The sequence below is a fragment of the Psilocybe cubensis genome, chromosome 13, assembly GCF_017499595.1.
Source record: "Psilocybe cubensis strain MGC-MH-2018 chromosome 13, whole genome shotgun sequence".
In the NCBI taxonomy this organism is placed as follows: Eukaryota; Fungi; Basidiomycota; class Agaricomycetes; order Agaricales; family Agrocybaceae; genus Psilocybe; species Psilocybe cubensis.
This window is the reverse complement of record NC_063011.1, coordinates 768,746-779,960: the sequence shown is the minus strand read 5'-3', so window position 1 is coordinate 779,960 and position 11,215 is coordinate 768,746. Positions and strand designations below refer to the sequence as shown.

At 48.2% G+C, this 11,215-nt stretch overlaps 3 protein-coding genes across 3 annotated transcripts; 1 reads left to right on the top strand and 2 right to left on the bottom strand.

Annotated features, from left to right (window-relative positions):
- Window positions 1-204: 204 nt before the first annotated feature.
- Window positions 205-2,892, top strand: JR316_0012976 (uncharacterized protein; the record flags this gene model as incomplete). Its single annotated transcript, XM_047898592.1, has 7 exons — window positions 205-725; window positions 772-1,380; window positions 1,626-1,750; window positions 1,809-1,821; window positions 1,890-2,315; window positions 2,405-2,671; window positions 2,781-2,892. 7 exons carry the CDS (start codon window positions 205-207, stop codon window positions 2,890-2,892), a joined length of 2,073 nt encoding a protein of 690 aa, XP_047742140.1.
- A 358-nt stretch (window positions 2,893-3,250) lies between these two features.
- On the bottom strand, window positions 3,251-6,130 carry JR316_0012975 (uncharacterized protein; the record flags this gene model as incomplete). The annotated part of the gene is made up of 6 exons (XM_047898591.1): window positions 3,251-4,036; window positions 4,095-4,276; window positions 4,340-5,090; window positions 5,282-5,353; window positions 5,415-5,973; window positions 6,024-6,130. The coding sequence occupies 6 exons, from the start codon at window positions 6,128-6,130 to the stop codon at window positions 3,251-3,253; spliced, it is 2,457 nt and encodes an 818-aa protein (XP_047742139.1).
- A 1,430-nt stretch (window positions 6,131-7,560) lies between these two features.
- Window positions 7,561-10,477, bottom strand: JR316_0012974 (uncharacterized protein; the record flags this gene model as incomplete). The annotated part of the gene is made up of 6 exons (XM_047898590.1): window positions 7,561-8,433; window positions 8,491-8,592; window positions 8,792-9,670; window positions 9,728-9,811; window positions 9,863-9,934; window positions 9,989-10,477. 6 exons carry the CDS (start codon window positions 10,475-10,477, stop codon window positions 7,561-7,563), a joined length of 2,499 nt encoding a protein of 832 aa, XP_047742138.1.
- Between the last annotated feature and the right edge of the window lie 738 nt (window positions 10,478-11,215).

Here is an 11,215-nt window from a genome sequence, read left to right as displayed (position 1 = left end):
GCCGTAATCGTGCACGACGCAGACGCATCTATCGGTATTAGCGCTCTATTCCAGGCACAAGAAATTTTAGTCGCCAGCAGAAGGCTATGAGATTCACGTCAAACCCCTCTCAAAGCGCCTGTTCCAGCCCCCGCTATCCTCTCGATTGTATCCTCAAAAACACGAATTGAGAACGGTACACAACCGTGCTCGTTCGCAATTGAAATGGCCACCGCGTACACCGCGCTCAGACTTACCCCTCCGGAATCAAGCACTCTGACACCACCCGCACTCTACCAACACCCCGAAGTAGAACACACATACGAACCATACACATACGCCTACCCACCCAATTCCAAACCCCCCGCACCCGCACCCTCCTCATCCAAACTACACACCGCACAAGCCCGCGCCGCGCGCCGCAGCGTCGTGCTCCCAACATGTCTCACCGCCACGCTCATCCTCGCAAGCCTGCTCGCGACGACCGCCGCGCTCCTCACATACCTCTGCGCGTTCAACGCGTGCCGCGTGGTCCCTGCGCGGCGTGCGCTCGTGAGCACCGCGCCGCTGGGCAGGGTGTTGACTATTACGCAGGTGACGTCGCATGTTGCGCCTGTGTCGGTGCCTGTTGTGATGGGCCTGTTTTCGTACTTGTTGGCTGCGGGGTGGCTGCGCTCGAGCGCCGTGGTAAAGGATGGTGATGCGAGTAATGGGAATGGAAATGTGAACAGGCCGACTCCTATGCAGTAAGTATTTGTATCCCATTTACGCGCTGAGTGTAACTGGTTTTAGACTTAGCTTGTTGATGTCAATATGCAACGGCGCGAACCTGCGCCGCGGCGCGCTGCTCGTCTCGGTCAAATACATGTTCAGCCGACGCCCATCCGACGCGTCCGCCGCAGCCACCGAGCGTGAAGCGCGCGCGACGCCACTGCTCCGCCGCGCGGTGGTCACGCTCGGCTCGCTCCTCGCAACGTCGTACCTCATCGCCGCCGCGGACACATGGCTGCACGCGAGCAGCACGAGCGTCGTCATCCCATCCAGCATCCCATACACACCCACCGCTTCCTCCAACTCCACCAACCCCAACAATAACGCGCCATCGCAGCCCGCCTTCGCACGCGCGATCAACGCAACGATGTGCGCTGCTGCCGCCTCCAGCGCGGCGGGCTACCCCGACACGCTGAAGCAGATCGTCACGGGGTCGTGTGGCGTGCTGAGCATCAAGAGCACAGGGAGCGGCCGCACGCTCGCAGAGGGCATACGCGTGCTCACGAACAACTCGGCGCTGCACAGCGTCGCGTTCGCCGACGACCAGACGGCTATATTGGTCCCCGCGAGCATCCCCCCGAACGTCACGTATCAGGCGCGCACGCTTGGTGTGCGCACGCAGTGTGCAACGTAAGTCGGTTGGTTCGAAGTTCGAGTGGTTTTGATGAGGTACTGAATTTTTCTTGGGGGTGGGGGTTAGGATCACCAAAGAGTGTATTTTCATGTCGGATGGGTTTTATGGGCCACAGGTCAAGTTGAACTTGGACTGTTCGCAGTCTCGGCCTATCAGGTATCGGAACGGGACAGGTATGTCACCTTTATGTGCGCTTGATGACCAGGGTTTTTGTATAGACGGCACGAGTATTTCGTCCAAGTGGGTTTTTGTGCTCCTATAGTATACTGCAGGAATTTGGTGTTGACTATGGGTCAAGCCCTTTCAGTACAGGTGAAGTGGTCACCTCAAACGCGTATCTCGATCCCGACCAGCCTCTTGACACATGTAAGCCTTCACCAAACCCCTCTTTTTATTCTATAACCCCCTCAAAAACATACAACAGTCATAGGGAACACGTTCGTAACCGCTCGATCCTCTTTTCCATTACATTTTTACCAACAACACCCTTTGCATTTTCATACAGTGGCTGGTTCGTACACGGGAACACGGGCGCCTGGAACGTCGTCGTCTGTAACACCACCGCACTAGACGTAACCTACACCTACCACCCCCCCTCCTCTTCGTCCTCTTCCCCCGGTGCACAGTTCATCATGCAACACGCCTCGCTCGCCTCGACCACCGACACCCAACACATCATGGCCGCGGCATTCGCCGGCCAAACCACCGCCGTCTCGCGCGCCGTCGACGGCGCAGGCACGATAGACGGGCACGGCGGTGTGACGTACGAGCAGGTGTACGCGCTGCAGCTCGCGCGGTATGCGCTTGCCGCCGGTGGCTTCATGTATGAGCCCCGCGAGGTCGATTTTATCCGTCTGCAGGACGATATTGTCGGTGCGGAGCTGCAGATCGCGGCGCTGGCGCTGTTTTTGGCTGCGGTTCTTGTATTTGCGTATGTTCTTCCCCTCCCTCCTGCTTCTTCATACCTTTCTTCCGAGTCGTTGACGTTAATGGGCTCATGTATATCGAATTTTTGTAAAGCTGCCAGGTAATATGGTACACTACAAGCATCATTATCCACACATCACGCACCCGCTTCGTCGGCCTCGCAGCGCTGCATCTCAGCAACCCTCTCACGGCGGTGCAGACGTCGTACGGACGCACCGCGCCGGAGATGACTTGGAATTCGGACGTGACAAAGCGGTTTGGAGTCGAGACGGAGCGAGATCGGTTGTGCGTGGGACCGGTGTATATGGGCGAGTTGGACGAAATGGGGTTGGGATCTGAGGTGTTTGCTGTGACGAGGGGGTAGGGTAGTATTTAGATTAGAATGTGTATGTGGGTTGGGGGTTGGGTGTATTTTAGTTTAAGGGTCCTGTCGCTATATACTCTAATTACTATACTTTATGTTTTCCAGTACGTCTGGCACCACCCCACTACCGTGCTGGGCATGCTACATCGCCCTCCTGCCCAGTGTCTACTACATCACAATAAATACGCCTATACGCGCCAAACGGATGAATGAGTAAAATATATCAGAGGACCTTCGCTGTCGTCAACCATGACACTGGCGCACGAGACAGGAATTTAAACTTAAACGTTTAACATTGAACCGTCAAGCTTCAAGGGTCGCGCTTTGTTAAATTCGTTTGTTTACATGCAAGTAACGAGATGACAGGATATGTGTATCAAAAATATGAAAGCTTGAAAGGCCACTAAAGACAATCGTGGGGATACATGCAGCGCAGAAATGTGCTAGATATGTACAAGACTCGGGAGGACGGAGTAGGGGAAGAAGAACAACTTGGGAAGAGGCAAGGCAGCTTACATGCCACTGCGATATCTACCTCGAAATCCAAGTCGAGAGGAAAGTCGTTGAATTAAATCTCAGACACCATTGCGAGATCTCTTAGCACCTTTATTGGATCCTCCTGCACCACGGTTGGGATTTTCTTCAGATCCTCGTTTAGCCTTAACTTTAGAGGGGCGGAACAAATACTCCCTCGGAGGAATTGTCGCATGTGTCGAGGGCTGTGGAGCCGAGGTTTCCGGAGCTGCGTCGGCTGGGGTGTCGGTTTGAGTGGATATGATAGGGTCAGAGAGAGGGAGTACATATTGGCGCCATGTCTTAGGCTCCAGAGTTTGAACGGATTCAAGAAATTCACCAAAGTTGATATGAGCTCTGGCGTACGAGGCGTGATCGTATATTTGTTCCTTCCGCTCGCGGTTAAGATAAAAAGACATTAAAGCTGTTTGGCTCAGTTCTAGACTTTCGACCAGACCTTCCAGATGATTGGGCGTGAAGCCCATGATTTGTTGTTCGATGGTGCCATCAAGATCGAAGCATCTCTTTCGCTCTTGCGACAAAAGGAGCAGATTTTGAAAGACGCTGGATATCCACCGCTCGGCTTTTCCTTCGTCAAGAATGCGACCTTCCCAGTATTCGAGGGGTTGAATAAAGACGCGAGAGACTATGAGATAGAGAATGAGCCACCACACCGACTCTAAATCGTGTTGGAAGTTATGAGTGACAATGTCATTTTTTGCAGCTTTTACAGCACGGCGTCTGCCTCTGGAGGCAATATAATCAACATCATCTTCGGGTTGCTCTAGTCCTTTCCTATAAAAGTATTCTTGCTTGAGAATCTCGATAGGCATGAAAAAGGGCGTGCCCTGGTAGCAAGATATTAGATTTGTAAGGCCGGATCTTAGTATTACTTGAAATGCTCACAGTTTTCGGATCAGCAGCAGCTTCGTCAGGACGCTGGAACGGCCTCGCATATTCAAGGTCCATGAGCTTGGCCTGCCAAATCGTGGAAGATTGCGATTGAGATCCTTGTTTTTTGCAGGCTAGAATATTGCCGTCGCTGATATCTCGGTGAACCCAACCAGCACAGTACATTAGTTGCAGCGCTGTAGTTACAGGATGAAAAATAAGTATTGGTCAGTAGACCGTGGCGATTGAAAGATACTGACCGATATGAATGTCCTGAAGTACATCCATCGCATCGCCAAGCGTTGGCAATGATCCTATGGGCAGACAAATCTCCTTGAATACAACTCGATACTGCTTCTTGGGCACGTAATGTCGCTCTATATTGGTCTTTTTGTATGTATGAATCGGGCGAATGTGCCCCGTATCATGCCTAGAATTTGTTCCTGGCGATTGGTAAAAGGTCCTAACGGGGTCGAAAAGACCCCATATGCGGCGCGACCCTGGGGCGATTACTTTTGACTGTCTACCGTCATAGTCATCTTCGATAGTGAGGAAAAGTCGTTGATAGTCTCGGGATTGAATAAGTTCCCTTCGCTGTGCCCAAATGATTTTGAGGTCAGGATGCTCAGGTGCCTCCTGGTCGCCAAATTTGTTGATCGCTTCAAAGATCGCCTCTTGAATTTGCCGTTCCGTTTGAGCATTATGGTCGATCCAGACATCCTTCAGGACCTGCAGGCTGCCCGGCATTGCTTTTCCAGTAGTTGGATTATAACGTTCAACGGTCCATACTCGAGGCATTCGACCAGTGATATTGTTGGACCGGTAGCCGGAGAGCACCTTCACAGTACGATAGAATCGAGAATCATCTGCATCGTTAGAGTTTGGGTTGGAATGGCGAATTCGAAAGATGTATTGGCCATCGACTTGGCGTTCCACCAATGGATCGTATCCAAGCTGCTCCTCAGTTGCGAAGAGGAAAAACATAAAGATTTTGATGAGTCTTTCAGGATCCTGTGGAGTTTTTCGTTCAGCGTTCAGCCTTTGGGTAGAATAAAGTGTGAATGCATACCTTCACAAAGCTGAATGGTTGAGAAACTGCGGAGTGGGACCGACAATGAAACCAGAGAACTACCTGGTCTGCGTCAAAAGTCATCTACATTCGAATGAGAACAGATAATGCATGAAAATATATTGGGACGCACTCCGTATGTAAACATGCGCCGGACATCGTCATTCATGACCTGAACATTGGCGGAAAGCACCTTTTCCATATTCTACAGAGTTGTGGGAGTTAATACATCGGATTCGGTTAATAGCTTTGAGAAACAGACTTACATCGAGTCGTTGTTCATTGTTGACCTTGACCTTTTGTTCAATAGATACAGCTGTTCCCCAGGTACTCAAGAAATTATCGTGATCGGATGTGAAACACGCGTCCACTTTGTGGTTCGATCCAAGTATGTCAGAGCTGATGGACGAGTATGGGACGTTTCGGTACTTGAACTTATTGCGTATGGGGGTCGGCCCTGCGAGGCCAGGCTGGTGCTGGTACACATACTTGCCAATGTTGTTGGCAATATTGACCAGCGGTGCAAAAACTTCCATTTCGTTTTTCTTGCCTGGGACGGCCTTGTCAATAGTAGGGGTGTCGGGGAACTCTGAGAGTACAAGCTTAGATTTGTCTATGTAGGCGACGCCCGATGGAATCAGATGCCTCTGTATGCATCTCGTAACATTGTTTGTGTCGGGCACAAAAGCGAAATAATGTGACATAAAGTCGTCAATTCCGCAGGTGATAAATTCTCCCTCCATTTCGTAAGCCATGACAGTGCGAAGCTGCGTAACTTTGCTCGTTCCTCCTGCAGTTGCTGCCTTGCGGGGTGTAAAAAAGGGACTGAGAAAGAGTCAGACAAATATATGTATGAGCAATCACGAAAGACTCACTTGCGTTGCTTATCGATGGCTACAACTGAAGGTCTGTTCTGTGTCAGTAGAGCGATAATCCAAAAAAGTGCAGCACCCTTACGGCAAAGCGACATCAACAGTGGCATTAGTAGTAGAAGGTACCGGGTTGGGTGGGGTGGAAGGACGAGAAGAACTCATCAGTGAGTATGGGTAAGAACATAGAATTTGGGACTAAGCTCACATTATATGCCTTCACAGAACCTGGGGCACCGAGGAGGCACCTACAACGCGAAGTTGAAGTTGTGTTGGTTGGCGTTCACGGGATGGTGTTTCAAAGTTCCCACGATTCAAGCCCACATGGGCAACTTCCTAATCTGGCCAACAAGATTCGAACATGCAGAGCCCATCAATTCGCTTTCATTGTCTTCACAGAATATCCTTGTCTTCCGACATTGTCCTGTCTGGACTCATCGGTATATTTATATTTCACATGTATTCTGAACAGTCGGGCCTCCGAAGGGTTTGCGGGCATGAATTCATTCAACCAGAACTTTAAATTTTTCTTGTAGACCGAAAGTAGTACTTTCGGTCTACAAGAAAAGTTACTTCCATTGTCTTTTCTATATCTACATTTAAGATTTGATCTGGACCTCGGTTCATTTTGCGTTCTTCGCTGGCCATTGGTGCCAGTATGTTATAATTGTCTGTGGCATCGTTTACTGGAGGTGATTTAGAGCATAATTTCGCCATCGACGTGTTTGACGTATATCTGTGAGGAATATACAAAGATGACGGTCAATACTGGCATAACATTCTTTTTTTCCTTTAGATCTAGCTTTCTCCTGCTCAGGATATTTGCTGTTCATATACGCTATGAGAACATGGAAAGGATATGGAAGAAGGGAGACATTACAAGGCAAAAATCTCTTTAGCTCGATGCCAAGATTATCTCCAGTAAAATATGCCTTTCTGTTCCAGAAATGTAGTCGAACACCTTCTAGAAGACTGGAATGAGGTTTTTGGATTCTTTTTTTGCTTCAGTAGAAGTAACTGGACCTTGCCACTGATCTTCGGGTTGATCTTTGACATGAAAAATAATGAGCCAAACAAGTAGCCCCAGATGAACTTCACGTCGTGCTGAAATTTTGCACCACACATTGAATAACGGGTGAGTAACGGCTTGTTGAGTGTGCGAGTTCCTGCTGGGCGAGTCTGGTTCAATAAAAGCACCGATAGTAAATAGTGATAGGTACAGGGGCCACATTCCTGTTACTGTCCCAAGTTTATGGACAATAAGATGTGGACGCGGTGTATGTGGCCAACATATGATGAATTCGGTTCGGTTTTTGTTGTGTCAAAAAACTATATCTAACAGGCTATTTACTACATTATGTAGTACGACTGCGTACCGCGGCAGTCAAAATTCAATATGGCAAAGACAAATCATTCAATGATTGGATGCAGCTGTGGCAATAGTATCGGTAAAAAGGAAGTAAAAGAAGAGAAGAGAATGACAGACGTCGTGAATATTTCATGGGGTATGGCGCACGGCTGTTTGTGCAAACAAGATAGACATTTAAGAATCATGTCGGCTTCGTTTACTATCATTTTTAGACCTCCCTTGATTTAGATTGGGATTCTTCTCGGGCCCTCGTTTTAGTGGTTGCATTTTGACTGGTCGAGGAAGACATTCCTTAGATTGAATGCCAGCTGGCTTTAATTGACCCGATTGCTTAGCATTAACACTGTCGATGGCTGCAAGAGATTTCGAGCCTGCAGCGGGAGTATCACCCTGTCCCACCTTTATGCCTGGATCCGATGGGGCATTACTTGGGTTGCTCGATGTCGTGAGAGACTTTGCATTAGGTGTCGTTTCCTTGGGGTTTATCACATAGTTCCGCCAATCCTTTTGTTCTGAACCTTGTAACGTCGTAAAGAACCAACCAGATCGTACATGTAACGTGGCATAGAAGTCGTGATCTAGGATACGATTGTTCCGCACGCACACTATGCAGGAATCGAATAAGTCCTTTCTCAGTGTCTCAATATGCCGCGCATGAACAGCCACTGATTTGGGCAATATCTCGACCAGTTTCTTTTTCGGTGATTGGATGAAGCAGGCATGCCTCTCAGATGAAAGTTGCATAGTGTTCTGAAAGATGCGCCTGATCCAAATGCGGCAAGCATTAATTGCAGCAGCTTGCGCATTCGAGTCTGGCCAACTTGCCGCAGGTTGGTCTTCGACATGGGAGGTGATGAGATAAAGTATGAGCCACCATAGAGACTCCAAATCGTGGTGGAAATGATGGACTAAGTGTCGCGCTTCATCAAGTGTTTCTTCTTCTGTGTCATTGTTATCGTAAGGATTACTGATTCCAAGCCTATCTGGTAGAGGATGATGGAGAAATCTCTCGAAAAGAATTTCCGTCGGCATAAAAAAAGGAGTGCCCTTTCCAATACCTGCGTCAGATGGCAAGTTAATTTAGTTGAGTGAAGTATGGCATACTGTTTTAGGTTCCTGTGTGTCTCCAAATTGCGGAGGAAACCTGCGTGCATATTCGAGATCCATCAACTTGCCTTGCCAGGGCTTCGAGTCATCTGCAAAATCCTGTCGATAAGCTAAGATGTTGCCCTCGCTTATATCTCTATGCACCCAGCCACCGCAGTAAAAAAGTTGCAATGCTATACAATCAATCAGACTATATAATTTGAATCGAGATAAAAGACAGATGGTTACCAGTATGAATATGTTGGAGGACGTCAATGGCTTCTCCCAGTGTTCGCATTTCCCCTACAGTGCGACATACTTCCTTATAAATTATTCGGTATTGCTTTTTGGGAATAAAAGGACGATGTATATTCGTCTCTGTGCTGGCGGGAATGGGGTGAGATTGCCCGGCTTCTTTGCGAAGGGTCGTTCCGGTAGATTTATACGACGTCTCGACCGGTTTATGCAGCCCCCAGATGCGCTTTGAACCAGAGGCAGGCTTTTTCGACGTAAAACCAGTGTAATCATTTTCGATAGTGAGAAATAGTTTCTTGTATTCTCGACTTTGTATAGAATCTTTGAGCTGCTCCCAGATTATTTTAAGAGCGGGGTCTGTTGTTGGAGGGGCCTTGCAATCGCCAAACTTGTTGATGTCCTCAAAAATTGCAGTTTGAATTACCCTTTCGGTCTGAGCACTCTTCTCGATCCAAACGTCCTTGAGTACCAATTGGTCTCCTGGAATGACTTTCTTCGTCACCGGATCGTAGGGCTCAATTACCCATACTCTGGGCATCCGGCCCGAGATCTTGTTGGAACGGTAGCAAGACAAGACCCTGACAGTGCGGTAATACTGATAGTCGTCAGGTGCGTCTTGCTGTTCCTTCACTGATAATTGCTCCTCTATAGGATGAGAATCGCTGTCCGTGGATGGAAAATTGCTATCCGTAGACAGAGCATTGTCGTCCGAGGATGAAGACGCGTTGTCCAAAGATGAAGACACGCTGTCCAAAGATGAAGACGCGCTGTGGGAAGATGAAGCGTCACCGCTTGGCAATATTGTGCTTTCAGTGGGTTTAGGCCGTGGAATCTTGAAAATATAGTGGCCGTCTTCTTGGCGCTCAACCATGGGATCGTATCCAAGTTCAACATCGGTGGCGAAGAGGAACGACATAAAGATTTTGACAAGTTTCAGAGGTTCCTGTCAACAGTGGTTAATACCAGACTAGATGATTTCAGATGAATGAACTGAAATGACCTTCACAAAGTTGAATGGCACCGAAACCGCAGAGTGAGATCTGGAATGATACCAGAGTCTCATTTCATCCGCGTCGAACGTAATCTTGAGAGAAATATAGTCAGTTTCTGAGTTGACCAAATGTAATGGACCTACCCCGTAAGTGAACATGCGTCGTACGTCGTCATTCATTATTTGGACATTGGCTGACAATATCTTTTCAATATTCTATACAATGTTACGTGAGTGACAGAGCCCAGCAGTCAAAGCCAAACCACCCACATCAAGCCGATCCTCGTGTTTGGCCCTAACCTGCTGCTCCACGGGTACGGCTGTACCCCATGTGCTTAAAATGTTGTCAGGGTCCGATGTGAAGCAGCCGTCATTTTTGTGATTACTTCCTTCAATATCTGACTTGATGGTGGAGTTGTACGCATTACGATAATTGAACCTGTTGCGCGTGCGTGGTTTTTCGCCAGCAGGTACCTGGAATGAATAATTTCCTATGCTTTTGGCGATATCGGCCAATGGTGAGTAAATTTGCATTTCGTTTTTCTTCCCGACAACGATGACCGGAGTATCTGGAAACTCAGTGAACAGAAGACTTTCCTGTCCTGCTTTGTCAACAATCCTGGTTATGATATTGTCTGGAATGAGATGCTCATCTAGACAGCGGTTGATGTCGTTGTCGAGGGGGAGAAATGGCAGATAGCATCTCATGAATTTATCAATGCTGCAGGTAACAAAGTCCCCGTCCATTTCGTGACCCATCTGAGTTCGAAGGTCTGTGACTTCGCTGGAGCCTCCTCCTGTTGCCACTTTACGTGGTGTAAGAAAGAGACTGCATCACATCACATAGATAATTACGTACTTAGATGTCTCTATTGGTCTCGTAGAAGGACTGTGCAACGTGGTTAATAAATCAATAAACCTCCATAAAAATCTAATGAGACTAACGCAAGTTCAATATCCGAGCCACTACCAGCGCCCCAGGAGTGATCAGGAGAAGGAAAAGGAGAAGGAGAAGGAGGCAAAGCTAAGGACATAGTAAGAAACCGGTCAGATACAGAAAAGTAAGGCAAAATCTTCACATTATCTACGCTTGAAAGAAACCTGGGTAATGCCACTTGCTAAAAGTGAAGTTCAGTCGTGTTGGTTCACTTTCACGGGATGGCGTTGCAAAGCTCCCACGGTACCACCATTGTTCATAAACAAATCCCTGCGGGATTTAGACCCAATATGGGTAACAACAGATATGCCAAGGAAAGCGAGAAAACCACGAACGCAATGGTTCGACCGTTGGTTATAGAGATTGTCGGGTAAGATACGAGAGCTTGAAAGCCACTGAAGACAATAGTGGGGATACATGTACAGTAGAAATGTGCTAGATATTAATTACAAGACTGGGGAGGACGGAGTGGGGTAAAACGAACAAGTTGAAAAGAGGTATGGCTTGCTGGCCACTGCGATATCTACCTCGAAATGCAAGTTGAGAGGAAAGTGGTTGAA